At 39.9% G+C, this 18,504-nt stretch overlaps 1 protein-coding gene across 1 annotated transcript; it reads left to right on the top strand.

Annotated features, from left to right (window-relative positions):
* Positions 1-12,292: 12,292 nt before the first annotated feature.
* On the top strand, positions 12,293-18,130 carry LOC123097654 (nuclear poly(A) polymerase 3). Its single transcript, XM_044519455.1, has 10 exons — positions 12,293-12,715; positions 12,814-12,891; positions 12,979-13,077; positions 14,264-14,326; positions 14,413-14,574; positions 15,244-15,357; positions 15,636-15,698; positions 15,798-16,094; positions 16,963-17,127; positions 17,219-18,130. The coding sequence occupies exons 1-10, from the start codon at positions 12,473-12,475 to the stop codon at positions 17,555-17,557; spliced, it is 1,623 nt and encodes a 540-aa protein (XP_044375390.1). The 5' UTR covers positions 12,293-12,472; the 3' UTR covers positions 17,558-18,130.
* Positions 18,131-18,504: the final 374 nt, after the last annotated feature.

Consider the following 18,504-nt stretch of genomic DNA (forward strand, 5'->3'; position numbering starts at 1 on the left):
TGTGACCTCCTCGCCGGCGACCCTTCTTCTTGCAGCGCCGCCTCCTTGCCAGCGACCCTTCTTCTTACTAGGCAGCCTCCTCGCTACCGACCCTTCTTCTTGTTGCGCGGCCTCCTCGCTGCCGACTCTTCTTCTTGCTGCGCGGCCTCATCGATATGGTCAGGTAATCCACACCCCACCCACACCATCCTCCTCCTTCCCCGTCCCACATGCCCTGACCGACGGCGCGACACCTTCCGCCGAAAGCACTGTCCCTGTCCTGCAATTAAGTGCCGCCCACATCCATTTTGCACGCAGTATAACATGGAGCTTAGTAGCATCTGACAGCGGAGAAGCAAATCGGGGCCGCACGCACGCACGAGGTCGCTATGGCTGCCATGCATGCCGACCGCCAGATCTTGGAGGAGCACCTCGTGTTCGAGGCCACCGTCGACACCGCCACGCGGTTGTCTACTTTAAAATACAGTTTGTGTTGTTTTCTCGAGGCCACCGCCAGTGCGTTCTAGTGATTTGTCTTCTGTAATGTTAGTATGCAATCTAATATTCAGTTAACAGTTTGGTCCTCTGAAATGTAATGTTCAATTAACAGTTTGGTCCTCTGAAATGTAATGTTCAGTTAACAGTTTGGTCCAACAATTGCTACATTTCATAGTACTGTTCTCAAGCATTCTTTGTTTTGTTAACTGTCTTATCTTCTAGTACACGTGTTTCTATTCTGCAATGTCATGCTCAGTTAACTGTTTTGGTTCATTTGGTCTGCTGACCATTTAACTGTTTGGTTCAATTCTGCAATTTGATTTTCATTTGCTGTGGGTACAATTTTGTATTGTTATGCATGTGAGAAATAAATCGAATTTGGCTGTACTCAATACATATTCTACTGATAGTATGGAAACTCTTAGTTAACCTGATCAAGATCTTCCTTATGTGTGTTGCAGGGAAACAATGGGAGACACTGCGGTTTACCATTGAGGTTTGCTCATGCATGGTCCTTTCGCTAATAGCACATTATTGTGCAGTTGCAGGAATCATTCTAATATTTAGGTTTCTTACAATTTGGTCTTGCACATATAGCTCCTGCTGTCAGAGGCTTAGACCCACTGTTCGACCCATTTTGCATATGGGGAAATGAGATGTCCATGAATATCAATCAAGTCAAGAAACTCGGAAAGATTGTTAGGATAAAGAAACTTGCGACGAATAATAGCAAGATCTTTGTTTGCACAATGAACCAGACATCAGTCAACTATAGGATGGTACTAACTCTTTTACCTTGGTTTTACCCCTTGCGCCAATTCAAAATTTATAACAGCGATTTATGCATATCCTTGTTTTTAGTACTCTTCAAAGAAGTTCACCGATGGTTACCTCTCAAACCACCTGCATGTCAAGAGGCGAGGAAGGTATTCATTCAACACCCACTGTACAATATTGAAGTCTTCCTGAAGAGGACAAAGGTTGGGCGGGCAATTATCCATAGCCACTGGACTAAAGTTGCAAGGACATTTGATACGTCTCCAACGTATCTATAATTTATGAAGTATTCATGCTATTATATTATCCTTCTAGGATGTTTTATATGCATTTATATGCTATTTTATATGATTTTTGGGACTAACCTATTAACCTAGAGCCCAGTGCCAGTTTCTGTTTTTCCTTCTTTTTGAGTATCGTAGAAAAGGAAAACCAAACGGAGTCCAATTGACCTGAAACTTGACGGAGCTTATTTTTGAACCAGAAGAAGGCCATGGAGTAAAAGAGTTGGGCCAGAAGAGTCCCGGGCTGCCCACGAGGGTGGGAGGCGCGCCCACTCCCCCTGGGCGCGCCCCCTGCCTCGTGGACAGCCCGGAGACCCCCCTGACTTGTTCTCGATGCCAAAACCTCTTATATATACAGAGACCTCCAGAAAATAACCTAGATCGGGAGTTCCGCTGCTGCAAGCCTCTGTAGCCACCGAAAACCAATCTAGACCCGTTCTGGCACCCTGCCGGAGGGGGGGGGGTCCCTCACCGGTGGCCATCTTCATCATCCCGGCGCTCTCCATGACGAGGAGGGAGTAGTTCACCCTCGGGGCTGAGGGTATGTACCAGTAGCTATGTGTTTGATCTCTCTCTCTCGTGTTCTTGAGGTGGTACGATCTTGATGTATCGCGAGCTTTGCTATTATAGTTGGATCTTATGATGTTTCTCCCCCTCTACTATCTTGTAATGGATTGAGTTTTCCCTTTGAAGTTATCTTATCGGATTGAGTCTTTAAGGATTTGAGAACACTTGATGTATGTCTTGCATGTGCTTATCTGTGGTGACAATGGGATATTCACGTGATCTACTTGATGTATGTTTTGGTGATCAACTTGCGGGTTCCGTAACATTGTGAACTTATGCATAGGGGTTGGCACACGTTTTCGTCTTGACTCTCCGGTAGAAACTTTGGGGCACTCTTTGAAGTTCTTTGTGTTGGTTGAATAGATGAATCTGAGATTGTGTGATGCATATCGTGTAATCATACCCACGGATACTTGAGGTGACATTGGAGTATCTAGGTGACATTAGGGTTTTGGTTGATATGTGTCTTAAGGTGTTATTCTAGTACGAACTCTTGAATAGATCGGTCCGAAAGAATAACTTTGAGGTGGTTTCGTACCCTACAATAATCTCTTCGTTTGTTCTCCGCTATTAGTGACTTTGGAGTGACTCTTTGTTGCATGTTGAGGGATAGTTATATGATCCAATTATGTTATTATTGTTGAGAGAACTTGCACTAGTGAAAGTATGAACCCTAGGCCTTGTTTCCTAGCATTGCAATACCGTTTGTGCTCACTTTATCATTAGTTACCTTACTATTTTTATATTTTCAAGTTACAAAAACCCATATCTACCATCCATATTGCACTTGTATCACCATCTCTTCGTCAAACTAGTGAACCTATACAATTTACCGTTGTATTGGGTGTGTTGGGGACACAAGAGACTCTTTGTTATTTGGTTGCAGGGTTGTTTGAGAGAGACCATCTTCATCCTACGCCTCCCACGGATTGATAAACCTTAGGTCATCCACTTGAGGGAAATTTGCTACTGTCCTACAAACCTCTGCACTTGGAGGCCCAACAACGTCTACAAGAAGAAGGTTGCGTAGTAGACATCAAGCTCTTTTGCGCCGTTGACGGGGAGGTGAGTGCTTGAAGGTATATCTTTAGATCTTGCACTCAAATATTTTAGTTTCTGTTTTATCACTAGTTTAGTCTATAAAAGAAAACTACAAAAAAATGGAATTAAGGGTGCCTCATATGCTTCATCTTTTTAATGTCTTTTGTGAAAATGATGGAAAGGAAAATTGTGCTCAAGCGCTAGAAGAAGAATGCATTAGAATGTTTGGCACTAAATATTTGAATGATGAGCATGATCGCAATGTTGTTAGTATAAATTCCTTGAATATCCATGATGCTAACGATTTGCAAAGCCACAAGCTTGGGGATGCTATGTTTGATGAAGATGATATTTTTAGTCCCCCAAGTTTTTATGAGCAAATTTATTATGATGAAAGCATGCCTCCTATTTATGATGATTATATTGATGAAAGTGGATTTGGAGAGGTCATGACTTTATTTAGTGATGATTCCACTATTTCGGAAGAGGTTCCAATTGATTATGAGAACAAAGTTGCTATCTATGATGATTATTGTGATGACATGTATGCTATAAATATTAATGGTAACCATGAAACTTGTCATCTTGATTTTAATTTTCAATTGGATTATGCCTCACGTGATAGTTATTTTGTTGAGTTTGCTCCCACTACTATTCATGAGAAGAAATTTGCTTATGTGGAGGGTAGTAAAATTTCTATGCAAGTAGATCATGAAAAGAATGCTTTATGTGATGGTTATATTGTTGAATTCATTCATGATGCTACTGAAAATTATTATGAGGGAGGAATATATACTTGTAGGAATTGCAATAATATCAAGTTTCCTCTCTATGTGCTTAAAATCTTGAAGTTATGCTTGTTTTGCCTTCCTATGCTAGTTGATTATTGTTCCCATAAGTTGTTTGCTCACAAAATCCCTATGCATAGGAAGTGGGTTAGACTTAAATGTGCTAGTCATATTCTTCATGATGCTCTCTTTATGTTTCAATTCTTATCTTTTATGTGAGCATCATTGAAATCACCATGCCTAGCTAGGGGCGTTAAACGTTAGCGCTTGTTGGGAGGCAACCCAATTTTATTTTTGTTTCTTGCCTTTTGGTTCTGTTTAGTAATAAATATTTGATCTAGCCTCTGGTTAGATGTGGTTTTATGTTTTAATTAGTGTTTGTGCCAAGTAAGACCTATAGGATCTTCTTGGATGATAATTATTTGATCTTACTGAAAAAAAACAGAAACTTTCTGCTCACGAAAACAATTGTTAAAAATCACCAGAAAGTGATAAAATACTGATTCCAATTGCAATAGATCAATAATCAAATTATCTAGGTCTTCCTATTTTGGCAGATTTTTATGAGTTCCAGAAGTTTGCGTTTGATACAGATTACTACAGACTGTTCTGTTTTTGACAGATTCTGTTTTCTATGTGTTGTTTCCTTATTTTGATGAATCTATGAGTAGTGTCGGAGGGTATGAACCATAGAGAAGTTGGAATACAGTAGATATTACACCAATATGAATTTATAATGAGTTCACAACAGTACCTAAGTGGTGATTTATTTTCTTATACTAACGAAGCTTACGAGTTTTCTGTTGAGTTTTGTGTTGTGAAGTTTTCAATTTTGGGTAAAGATTCGATGGACTATGGAATAAGGAGTGGCAAGAGCCTAAGATTGGGGATGCCCAAGGCACCCCAAGATAATATTCAAGTACAACCAAGAGCCTAAGCTTGGGGATGCCCCGGATGGCATCCCCTCTTTCGTCAACTTTCATCGGTAACTTTACTTGGAGCTATATTTTTATTCACCACATGATATGTGTTTTGCTTGGAGCGTCATTTTATTTTGTTAGTATTTGCTTGATGTTATTTAGAATAATGTTTTGCATCTCTATTTTCAATAAAAATGTCAAGGATAGCCTTTACCATGCTATTTTGCAAGTATACATGTTGTTGTTTCAAAACAGAAAGTTTACCGCTGTTGCAAAAATTCCCTAGAAAAGTCAGAATATGATAAATGTTGAAACTTTTTGCATAATAAGCTATGATAAATTTTCTACAGTGTGGTAGAATTTCATAATGTTTGGAGTTAGGGAAGTATGATGAATCTTGCATTCTTTACAGACTGTACTGTTTTGGCAGATTGCTGTTATGTTTGCATTGTTTGCATATGTTTGCTTGTTTAATGATTCTATTTGAGGATGGGAGTATTAAATATGCAGAGGCATTTAGTATGCAATGTTGAATAATAATTTTAGGGATTTGTTACAGTAGAAAATGATAAGGTTTTTGCATTGGTTTATACTAACTTATCTCACGAGTTCTTGTTGAGTTTGGTGTGGATGAAGCTTTCGAGATTTAGGAAACCGTGATACGAGAGGAATTAAGGAGACACAAAAGCTCAAGCTTGGGGATGCCCAAGGCACCCCAAGATAATATTTCAAGAAGTCTCAAGCATCTAAGCTTGGGGATGCCCCGGTAGGCATCCCACCTTTCTTCTTCAACAATTATCGGTCAGTATCGGTTGAGCCTAAGTTTTTGCTTCTTCACATGATGAGTGCTATCCTTGAAATGTCGTTTTATTTTGTTTTGCTTGCTGTTTGAATAATATCGCAAGATCTGAAATTCTTAAATGAGAGAGAGTCTTCACATAGCTACATAATTATTTAACTACTCATTGATCTTCACTTATATATTTTTGGAGTAGTTTGTCATTTACTCGTGTGCTTCACTTATATATTATGAGTAAATAGTTGAATGATTTGAATATCATAAATCCGAAATTATATATGTTTCATATGCTTATCCCATGGGGAGTAATGACTTCACATATAAGAAGTAGAGGTGGTAAATTTATTGAAGGTTAGCAAACATTGTATTGGTCACTTGAACAATTCATGAAAGAATATTGAAGGAAGAGAGATTTCACATATAAATATACTATCTTGGACATCTTCTATGATTGTGAGCCCCATTAATTATTTTCAAACCTGAGCAAATTAGTTGAAGTTGGACAAGGAAGACAACATAATGAGTTATGCTTGGGTATATTTGTATAGAAGTTATATTGTTATGGATCCTCTAACATGTGGTGCTTGCTATTAGAATCCTTTGCTAGCCAAAATATCTGTACTAAGCGGGAATACTGCTTGTGCATCCAAAATCCTTGAACCAAGTTTCTTCCATGAGTGTCCATCATATCTACCTATATGCGGTATTTACCTGCCGTTCCAAGTAAATTTGCATGTGCCAAACTCTAAACCTTCAAATAATAATATGTTTTGTATGCCCGAATCGCTCATGTAGCGACTAGGGGCTGTCAGTATCTTCCATGCTAGGTGGGTTATTCTCACGATGAGTGGACTCCGCTCATCATTCACGAGAAAATGGCAGGTAACTGGGATGCCCAGTCCTATGATCAAAAGATCAAAAACAAAATCGCAAATAATTTAAACAAACCCCCCCCCCCAGGATTGTTGATAGTTGGACGACACCCGTTGTTTCGGACAAGCCGTGGAGTGTGATTGTTGGTGGAGGGGAGTAAAATCTTTACCTTTCTGTTTGGGAACTGCCTATAATGTATATAGTATGGAAGATATTAGGAACTCTTGGTCGTTATGTTGACAATGAAAGCATACCTCTCAAAATTATTTTCATCTCCGTTTTAGCTTCGAGCTCTGGCACTTATGCAAATCCCTGCTTCCCTCTGCGAAGGGCCTATCTTTTAATTTTATGCAAGAGTCAGTAGTATTCCTTCTCATTCCAACCTACTTTTTAGTTGGCAAGCATCATGTGGTGGAGAAAGATCTAAGCATATATGGCCATTCAAATATATTTGATCATGAATTATTATTGTTGACAATTATCTATATGATAAATAAGTTGGAAGGCGAAACATTAAGCCCCTATCTTTCTCTGTGTTCGATGGATGCTATTTGTTCTAAAAAATATGCTTTGAGTGGTAGCAATCATGGAAGACTATATGATAGTTGAGTATGTGGGATTTGCTAAATCAAAGCTCTTACGTAGACCCTTCCTGAAAATAAGATGAATTGCAATTGTTTGATGACTGAGAACATAGTTTGTTAGTTCTCAAGAAAGTTTATGGTCTATGCTTTAACATGTGAATAGCTTGTTACTTGATCATGAAAAGTTTTATGAGTTGAGCTACTGTTATGACATAGAATGATGTTAGAAAAGGTGATTGAAATTATCATTAATCAAACTTGTGCACCTGCTAGCATTCACACTTCATAAATTATTTCTTTTATCATTTACCTACTCGAGGATGAGCAGGAATTAAGCTCGGGGATGCTGATACGTCTCCAACGTATCTATAATTTATGAAGTATTCATGCTATTATATTATCCTTCTAGGATGTTTTATATGCATTTATATGCTATTTTATATGATTTTTGGGACTAACCTATTAACCTAGAGCCCAGTGGCAGTTTCTGTTTTTCCTTCTTTTTGAGTACCGTAGAAAAGGAAAACCAAACGGAGTCCAATTGACCTGAAACTTGACGGAGCTTATTTTTGGACCAGAAGAAGGCCATGGAGTAAAAGAGTTGGGCCAGAAGAGTCCCGGGCCGCCCACGAGGGTGGGAGGCGCGCCCACCCCCTCCCGGGCGCGCCCCCTGCCTCGTGGACAGCTCGGAGACCCCCCTGACTTGTTCTCGACGCCAAAACCTCTTATATATACAGAAACCTCCAGAAAATAACCTAGATCAGGAGTTCCGCCACCGCAAGCCTCTGTAGCCACCGAAAACCAATCTAGACCCATTCCGGCACCCTGTCGGAGGGGGGGATCCCTCACCGGTGGCCATCTTCATCATCCCGGCGCTCTCCATGACGAGGAGGGAGTAGTCCACCCTCGGGGCTGAGGGTATGTACCAGTAGCTATGTGTTTGATCTCTCTCTCTCTCTCGTGTTCTTGAGGTGGTACGATCTTGATGTATCGCGAGCTTTATTATTATAGTTGGATCTTATAATGTTTCTCCCCCTCTACTCTCTTGTAATGGATTGAGTTTTCCCTTTGAAGTTATCTTATCGGATTGAGTCTTTAAGGATTTGAGAACACTTGATGTATGTCTTGCATGTGCTTATCTGTGGTGACAATGGGATATTCACGTGATCTACTTGATGTATGTTTTGGTGATCAACTTGCGGGTTCCGTAACAGTGTGAACTTATGCATAGGGGTTGGCACATGTTTTCGTCTTGACTCTCCGGTAGAAACTTTGGGGCACTCTTTGAAGTTCTTTGTGTTGGTTGAATAGATGAATCTGAGATTGTGTGATGCATATCGTATAATCATACCCACGGATACTTGAGGTGACATTGGAGTATCTAGGCGACATTAGGGTTTTGGTTGATATGTGTCTTAAGGTGTTATTCTAGTACGAACTCTTGAATAGATCGATCCGAAAGAATAACTTTGAGGTGGTTTCGTACCCTACAATAATCTCTTCGTTTGTTCTCCGCTATTAGTGACTTTGGAGTGACTCTTTGTTGCATGTTGAGGGATAGTTATATGATCCAATTATGTTATTATTGTTGAGAGAACTTGCACTAGTGAAAGTATGAACCCTAGGCCTTGTTTCCTAGCATTGCAATACCGTTTGAGCTCACTTTATCATTAGTTACCTTGCTGTTTTTATATTTTCAGATTACAAAAACCCATATCTACCATCCATATTGCACTTGTATCACCATCTCTTCGCCGAACTAGTGCACCTATACAATTTACCATTGTATTGGGTGTGTTGGGGACACAAGAGACTCTTTGTTATTTGGTTGCAGGGTTGTTTGAGAGAGACCATCTTCATCCTACGCCTCCCACGGATTGATAAACCTTAGGTCATCCACTTGAGGGAAATTTGCTACTGTCCTACAAACCTCTGCACTTGGAGGCTCAATATTTGCCTTCCGCTTCTGCAGTTTTCCAGATGATATTCATCTGTCTATTTACCGTGTATGATGCTACTTTCCAAAGGTTTTTGATGTTGCATGTGAAACTTGGTGCTATTGTGTAATGGCGTAACTGGGTGCCGAAGCTATCTGATGTAATTAGATTATGAAATCCTGGTTGCCGTTATACGAATATGAAATATCTGGTGTGTTTTATAAAAAATATTAATTTGATTACAACATGGATTATCAATAATAGGCTAATTACCCTGCTTATTAGGGTTTTCTATTGCATAAGGTTACTTAGACATCACCGTGGGCAATGAAATCAAACAACCCACACGGTTTCTAGAAAGTAGGCGTGTTCGATCAACTAACAATTACACACAGCTCCCGGCAGAGAACTGTTTGCGTTAGGCCACCTTGCACAAACGTTTCCACACAAAAAACTATGTGTGATATACATACAAACGGAAATGTTTTTCTGGGATTCACCGTGTGGGATGTACATACAAACGGAATCGATTGGGTTTCGATGCCTCGCCAGATCGCACACGAGCTCATTTTGCCCCAGCCCGTGTGCTAGGAGGGCCTACCCCTGACGGTTTCTGGGTCATGTGGGAAGGACCCCCCTATCGCCCACACTCACTTGGCGACGGTTCCAAACGTCGTCGCGAAAAGGGGTTAAAAACTGTTTGTATAGCACGTCTCGGCACCAGTGTGCCACCATAGTATACTCCCAAGCAGATTCCTCCCCATAAGATGTACCAGACCAACTTTTCAAGCAGGCATTAGTTCCTATTGCACCTTGAGCTTCAACAGTAACAATTCTTGAAATCTTACAATTTACCACTTCCAGATCCTGAAACAACCTTGACTAGTCCCTCGTGTACCGAATCACCAGACCCCAAACCTGTTTCATAGATATCCAAGTTCTTCTATTGAAAACAATGGCATTTTTGTAGTTCCACGGTTCCCACGGGATATCAGAGAATGCTCCACTCAAATGTAGATTCTTTTCATTGCATATCTAATATTTAGCCATAGATTCAAAATCAAGGATATTCACATCAAACACTAATCTAAAACAAGACCACACATTTCTTACAACAAAACATTCAAAAAAGAGATAATAAACCGACTCAATCTCCTTGTAATGAATACATTCTAAAGGTTTAGCAAGACCTCTTCTTCTCAGTTTGTCACAAGTGATTGCCGTATTTTGCAAAAAATAAAACCTTGAATCTTAGGGGGGGGGGGACTTGAGTTGCCAGACCAAAGCCCCCCTAAACTCGACGATGGCATATAAAGGTATACAAGAATACACCCCTTTACACTCAAATTACCAAAGTAGAGAATCCTCTTGACCAATAAAGGAAATCGACTTACCTACATTGACTAGATTAAACCATAATTTCATCATCTCATGTGAGAAAATCCTTTTAAAGGTACATTTTAAGGTCTGACCATCCCAAATATCAGCTATAGTTTGGGTCTTCTCATTAACTAAAATATACATACTCCAAAATTGAGTAGGTAAAGGGGCATTACAAACCAAATATCCTCCCAAATAAATGTTGCATATTTTGATGGGTTATCACTAAATGCCATGATATGGAGTATACTACATGCAGTGAATTAATACAGACATATCTTGAGGTGTTATCTCTACTCGATATTAATTCGTATCCTGATATTTACATATATCAATGAATTAATGCAGTCATATCCTGCCTCACATTCATGTAATCAATTCTGCTTCATTTTTTAGCAAATAATAAGTTGGCACAATTAATTTTCTACATTTGTTTACGACTAAAAACTTCATCACCTGAACAATGTACAAATAAGACTACACTACTGTAAAAAATACTAATAAGACTACACCCTCTTTTTTGCTTCTCCTTCCATTGGCTGGTTGGTAATTAAGAGTGAGGGTGCTAGTAAAATGGACAAAAAGAAGATAGTACGGCCATCTAGATCTAATAGATATTTAAATTAATCACCCATAGCATAGCAAAAAGGGCAGCGAATTATACATGAGAAGAAATATGTCGATATGGAACTCTTACCAATAAGCATAATACTAAGTTGGCGGGATATGAAGCAATATTCTATCCAAGAACAAGAGCAGCCATTATTTTCACTGGAATGCGAGGTGCGTCGGTTGTAGTAACATTTGCAACTATTGTTTCTTTCATTGCATGAAACATTGCGCACATTTTTTTGAGAGAGAACATATATCTTTGCGATTTATCTCCTACAGCTAGTAGCATGCTATGTAATCGAGAAACTTCTTCTAGTATTAACTACAAGTATTAATTGTGCACAAGAAATATGCGAAATTTATGACAAGATATGCATTTATGGTAGGATATACACCGCGGATTATCTTTGCCTAAAATTTAATTTACATTGATGTGTAAATCTTTAGTTAATAAAGGACCACAATCTATATGCTCAAACTAAACAATTTGAGCTAAAAGATATGAAGACACGACATGGAGCAATGTTATCTCGATGATCAACAGTAAGAAATGTTTTCACCCCAACCGACAGAACACATTTACGACTAAAACGCGTGCAGCGTGATGACACATCATCTCTTGCAAAACTTGCTCATATAGTTTTTCTTGCGGGGTAACTTGCTCATATAGTTACACATAAGTGGCGCGAAAGATATGACGTAGAAGATCGGTAAAACTTCTCATATACTTACATGCAATGTGGCGTGAGATATATGACATAAAAGGCAACGGCAAACCTCTCACATACTTCTATGTAAAGTGGCGCGAAAATGTGGTGCAGAAGATAATGGCAAAGCCTCTCGTATGTTTAAATTAGAAAAATGGCGCGAAAAATACTGAAAGTCTAGATCTCATCCTCATTTGCTTATTTGTTAAGAAAAATGGCGCGAAAAATACTGAAAGCCTGCATCCTTATTTGCTATTTGTTAAGAAAAAGGGCGCGAAAAAATACTGAAAGTCTGCATCTCATCATCATTTGCTATTTGTCAATATATACCATGCTAAAAAGGGTGTTAAACACATCAAACTTTTGGCTGTCTAGGATTTAAGGGCATGTTTGACATAAACAGGTTGTTAACAGCGACAAGCTTAAAAAACAAGGTTGAAAACTGGTGGACCGTTTCCAAGAGGCAGCGACGCCCAACTACAAACCCCGTGCCGTCTTCTATATAAACCCCGTCTTCCCCCTCCCCGTTCCACCACCATCCTCCCACCCATTCCCCTCAAAACCCCCCCAAAGCTGGCCCAAAATAATAGTATACCGTAATTCAAACACGAGGCCCTCGCCGGCGTCGTCGTCCCCGCGGCGACCAACCAACGGCACGGCGACCCACGCCGCGCGCGTGGCCGCCGGCAACCGCTGCGTCCTCGGCACCGGCGGCCCGCACCGGCAATGGTGCTCGACCGCCCCGTCGGGCGCCCGGCCTTCCGCAAGCCCGAGCGCCGAACCCTAGCCCCGCCGCGTGGTACGGGCCCTCCTCCTCCCCCGCCGATTCCTCCCACGCCGGGGTTGTACCTCCGGGGGCCTCCTCCGCTCCCGCCTCCCGGTGCCATCCTGCCGCGCCCGATCGTCGTCTGCCTCGATCTCGCCAGGATGAAGCAAATGGATTCCTCCCGGAGCTCTTCTCTTATGAAGGTGAGCCGCCGAAGCGTTGAGCTTGCGCGCTTGCCGTTTGGTCGTATCTTGTTGTTTCGTGCCTAATGTTGGGTAACTTTTTTTTTTGCGAGGTTCAGTTCCTTGAGGATACGGGGGTTTCGCCCTCGGAGGAGGAAACCCGGAGGAGGGAGAGGATCATACTCGAGCTCCACAAGGTAAGGGCAGTTCGTCTTTTGGTTCAAAGCTTGCAGCTTGCAATGTGGGCTGGAATTCGACCTGTAATCCGGTTGTGACTGTTGCAGATAGTTATGGATTGGGCGAAAATGGTGGCGTTCAACCAGGGGGGGAAACCTTGGATCACATCAGGCACGGTGTTGACCTTTGGCTCCTATGATTTAGGGGTAAGCACTGAACTCGAACCTGTGCACGATTTGTTGTGCCTTTTTATAATGGTGTGATGCTAGGCTGATCTACTACTATATGATATATCAGTTGAATAATCTTTAGTTTTGAAGGTCAATTTCGTTATCTTTTTATGTCATGTTCGATTTAAAATCCTAGCATTGTTACCTAAAAATGTCAACGATATTCGGTAAGTGCTCAAACATTTCACCGATGGGTGTTGATCATCGTATGTGAGTTGCTACTGGAGAGCCTTGACTTTGTTTGTTTGCAACTTACTGTTGACTTGTAAACTGCATCTGTGCTATGTTAGGTTAGGGTCAGCGCAGAGTGGGTGTTGCTACATCCTTAACTTCTTTACCTATTATCATGACTTTGGTAGTGTCTGGACTAAGGAAATGAGCAGCATGATTTGGTGCTTGGCAGAATGATGCTCTGTTTGACTGCAGTACTATTGCACTATTGATATGACGCAAAAGAAACAATTACTGGTGAAGCAGTCAAAATGTATGATTATAAGTATAAGTGTAGGATCGTGTTGACCAGTTAATCACATGTGTAGGTTTCACATCGTTTATGAGCTGAGAGATGATATATTTTAATTTTTAAGTTGTTCATGTCCAACTTAATATTTGTTTGTTGATGTGGCATAAAGAAACTGATCTTGGGATGGTTAAGATGGATATGAGAGATATTGTATCTTGAATCTGCTCCTACTGATAACATAGTTACATGTGTATATATGTACAACACCAAAGTAGTTTATACTTAATAGCCTGAAAGACATAAACTCATAAATGTTTCGCATAGGTAACGTTCAGGGAATTAGAAGCTAAATATGATCTCTATGTTTATCATATGTAGTTTTTGAAGTGTGGATGTTTTACTTATGCATACAATATTCCTCAATTCCCTAAGGTGGAAGGAATCAGTGAAGTCATTAAATCTCTCCATGAGCTGGAGTTGTTTGTTTTTTCGAGAATATTATTAACGAGCAATATCCCTTGTGTTAAGTTTGAATATATTGGTTTGGTCAATCTGTAATTGCATGTAAGCACCTAGACTGGGTAAACTTAAGGACTGTAATTGGATTTCCATGTTTACAATATTGCCCCTGTATCCAATGCATTTTCCCTTATAAAATTGTGGTTTATCTTTTGGTAACAAGCATTGTTCTCTTTGAAGGCATATGGACCTGAATCTGATATTGATGCAGTCTGTGTTGGTCCTTGCATTGCATCATTACAAGTGAGTATATTTCTCAATTTTCCGTTTATCTAACAGTTTTGAGCCCTTGCAATCACCCCATGAGGTGTCCATGTGTTAACTTGCAGCATCATTTCTTCGTTGTCCTGCGACAAATGCTTGAAGCAAGGCCAGAAGTATCAGACTTGCATTCTATTGAAAGTGCTAGGGTTCCGTTGATGCGCTTTAAATTCAACGGTGTGTCAGTAGATTTTCCATACGCCCAGCTGCCAGTTATCAATGCTGCAGAGGCAAGTATCTTAAAATTGTGATGATTACACGTCTTAGGTTACATGTTATCTCAATTAGTGTTTATTGAATACTTTCTATTATTATGTGTTATATTTCTTACTTAGGTGACTTAAATTTATTCAACTTATTTCTCAAAACAGCTTCTGTAACATCTCTGGCGTAACTATCTAGAACTCCTAATGATGTCCTGAAGCTAATATGTAGGATTTATATTTAACTCCTTATAAGATCATATGGTATTATGGTTTCATTTTGCGTTGCTGTACCTTGATAAGCCATATTGAGTTATTGACCACATCTTTGGTGTTATTTCATCTAACCAGGCGTATATTTGACTAAAGCAGTGAACAGTGACCTAGATATTCTCCCCAAGTATTTCTCAAGCCATAATTTTAATTCATCAACTTTTGCATTTTTATCTTAACACGCTTTTAGCCTCTTCATGTTTATGTTCTTAGCCACACTTAAACGGGTCAAATGTGATACAATTTGTGAAAACTGCTATGTTTATGTTCTTATGGGTATTATCATATAGCCACTCTGCTGGGCACTCTTTCTCATAGATTCGACATTGGTTTTCATTATAAATTTAAGCATTTGCTGAAAGAAACAATTGAGCATAATATCTGGTGATCAATTTAAGCTCTCACAAGCTGTATTTTCTGCAGGCTATACATGCAAATGATCCCCGTTTGCTAGAGAAAGTTGACGAGGCAAGCTGGAGATGTCTATCTGGAGTTCGTGTTAATAGACAAATCATGCAATTAGTTCCAAATATGAAGGTCTAACAACAGTCTCAGTAGATTTATTTACATCACATCATTGTTGCCATTCTTTACTTTTTCTTCCTTGTATTTTTTTATGTTTCCGGGCTTCTGGCATTATCCCTGTTCATGTGCTGATAGTTGCTGTGCTGTGTTTGCACATTCTGTGTACTTTTTGTTTGTTTGTCTGGCATGCACCATGGCATGAATATATGTGTCATTCGATGTGTTTCCAAAACCCTTCTTTCTTATTTTATTAATTTTCTTCTTTTCTAACTTTTTGAGTTTTGATGCAGAAATTTCAACTTTTGTTGCGCTGCCTTAAACTCTGGGCAAGAAAAAGAGGAATTCATTGCCATGTACGTGGTTTGCCTTTTCTCTATTTATACTTCTTATGTATGTTTTTAGTGTTATTTTTGGTCTGACTTTTATCCTCAATTGTATGATGCCATTTTCAGCTAGTTGGCTTCTTTGCTGGAATTCATTTGGCGGTTCTTGGAGCATATGTTTGCCGCAGACATCCAAATGCTACTGCCAATACTTTGTTGTGTAGGTTCTTTGAGATATTTTCTCACTGGCCCTGGCCTCTTCCGGTGTCTTTGCATGAACAAACACCTCTTTGGAGTCCTGATGGGTGCTCTCTCATGCCCATAGTGATGCCCTGTTATCCACCAGAATTTTGTGCCTCTAATGTCACAAAAAGCACTTTCAACAAAATCAAAGAAGAGCTTTGGCGAGGTTTATCTTTGACCAAGGTATGCCTATTTATTCTTTATTTGGTCCTACCTAATTTATGCCACACTGTTCTCCAAAAAAGTTGTTTGCCTGTTTGATATCTCTAGAGTAAATGTAGAAACTTTGAATTTTCTTTTATTGCAACTAAGTTGTAGAAGAGTCATGAGTTTTAATATGCCTGGTATGCCCCAATACCTTCCGTTTCTATTCTTGCTTTATTGCCATGATGGAATTTAAACCTAAAGTAGTGTATAACACTTTGTTACTTGAATTGGGTTTGCTTTTATGCGTCAAGGTTTCAAATAAGCAATTGGCTCACCTATTTTTATTTTCTTTATTTTTTCTTCTTTTTGAGTGGTCCTTTTCTATTCCCCTGTTCCCGTTTTTTTAAAATTGATGAGTTAACTTGTTTCATTTGAAAATTTGATAGCTTCGTTGATCCGTCCAAAATTACAGAAGTTGTAATTCTTGTACAATAATGTTCCCAGCAACTTAAATAGGCCATGTTCCATATTGTTTCACCACGCCCATCGATCTGTTACTTGTTAGACCTGTACTCATTGATAAAAAATATGGTGCCATGTTTGCTTCATTTGATTTGTTGGCATCCTATCTTAATCTCTCTTTTGCTTTGAAATGATTTAACGGAAGTCCAACTTTAACTGGCATGATTAGTTCTGTGTAGGTGGTTTCCTTATTGAACTGTAGAAAGATTATTTTTTAATAATGCGGATTGATAGGAATTGATGATGTATGTTGTAAGATCTGCAGTGAAGCAAAATGCATTGATATATCCATGACACGTCTAAATGATTGCGGACTTCAGTTTTAAGGCTTGCTTGCAATCATGAATAGGCAGCTGAAATGGCACATTTGTCACTTTTACAGGATACAAGTAGTGTTGATATCGACTGGAGTTGGATTTTTGCGCCGTTTCCATATGGTGCAAAATATAAGCACTTCCTTCGCATAGTTCTCTCAGCTCCGACAACTGAAGAGTTGCGTGATTGGGTTGGATGGGTGAAATCACGATTCCGCAGCCTTATTCTCAAGGTTATTTTTCACCGCCTGTTTGTTTTATGTTCACATTGCTGTTTGCAAGCTTTAATGTTGATTGTGACCTCTCCTAACTGATGTTATGCAGCTGGAAAGCCTTAACATTGGTTGTGACCCAAATCCCTCAGAGCAAGTGGATCATACCATCGGTGAGCCAAATGCTGTATTCTTGTGGGGTCTCATCATGTATAGTAATACTCAGATCTGTACAACTTCTCTCAAAGAGGACTTCATGAGAAGTGTCACCAACAACATCTATGGAAAGGAAAAGTGTGCTCATTCGGACATAGAATTGTCTGTTGTCGGTATGCCTCAGGTGCCTAAAAGCATGTCTGATCATCCGGCCTACTTACAGAAACTGCCGAATCTGCCACCGCGAATGCTGGGCTACCCACCGATGAGGCAGGGCTGCAATGCAGTTGGTTAAGACTCCGTTGTCTTCTCAAACCTGTGAATATCCAGATGAGAATAGGTAGAACCTGAGTTTCTTCAGCTTTGAAGGGCGTTTGCAGCATCAGATGGCATTTCTGGTGGTTTTTGTGGAGTTGGGGCTTGTTCATTCCTCAGCGCAAGGAATATGGAAGTGTGTTTGCTGGAGCTGGCTGCTGAGAGATGGAACTTTTTGCCCTGAAGCTTCCAGGGTGCAGTATATTCATTCGGGCGGCTTATTCCTGTTCTGAGGCTTGTAGCAGGTACATGTACATTCATGTACACAGCATAGCAATTGGTATACAATGAGAGAGATATAGCAGTGTAGGAAGTGTGTGTAAAACTGTAGGTGTAATGTTTGGTACCCAGCAGCAAAATGTGTAAGTCGCCTTGTGTGGTCAGAGCTGTTTTGCTGGGTACATCAAATGTAGGGGGTGTTGTGGAATGTGGATGGCGAAGAATGCCATCCATTCTTACTTGTTGTAGTCTGCAGAAAACTGCTGCATGTACTGCTGTTCATGAGTTGTTATGTAGCGAATCATCCGGATGAATGAATGTTCCTGTTGTTGTTTACTCTTGCATTATCTTGGGCTTACTGTTCAGTGTAGTTTTTAATGACATTTTTAACTTCTAAATGAGTTTAAGGGCTTGCAGCCCTGAGGAATGTGGATGGCATTGGGTGTCACATTGATAGTGATCTTGTTCAGCTTTGTTGGTTCTGTCAACAAGATATGTGAAGCCCGGAGGAAGATTGGACCAATATGGTCTTAGCTTAATCTTTGAGCATTTCTTCTTTGGCCAAGAATCTTGAATGTGAAACGGTGTAATTTTTATATGTATGTAATAATTTTATTTTTACATGTCCACTCCTTTTAATAGCATGGGATAACAAGATATGCCATATCGTCACCCTCTGACTTGTGTTTGGTTTGAGGAACTAGGAAC

The sequence above is a fragment of the Triticum aestivum genome, chromosome 4D (assembly GCF_018294505.1).
Source record: "Triticum aestivum cultivar Chinese Spring chromosome 4D, IWGSC CS RefSeq v2.1, whole genome shotgun sequence".
NCBI classification, from domain to species: Eukaryota; Viridiplantae; Streptophyta; class Magnoliopsida; order Poales; family Poaceae; genus Triticum; species Triticum aestivum.

Excerpts from the sequence above, each read along its gene's own strand:
- LOC123097654 (XM_044519455.1), top strand. The coding sequence starts at position 12,473 with ATGGTGCTCGACCGCCCCGTCGGGCGCCCGGCCTTCCGCAAGCCCGAG. Across the intron at positions 13,078-14,263 it reads TTGGCTCCTATGATTTAGGG|GCATATGGACCTGAATCTGA; the intron begins GTAAGCACTGAA and ends TTCTCTTTGAAG. Across the intron at positions 14,575-15,243 it reads CAGTTATCAATGCTGCAGAG|GCTATACATGCAAATGATCC; the intron begins GCAAGTATCTTA and ends TATTTTCTGCAG.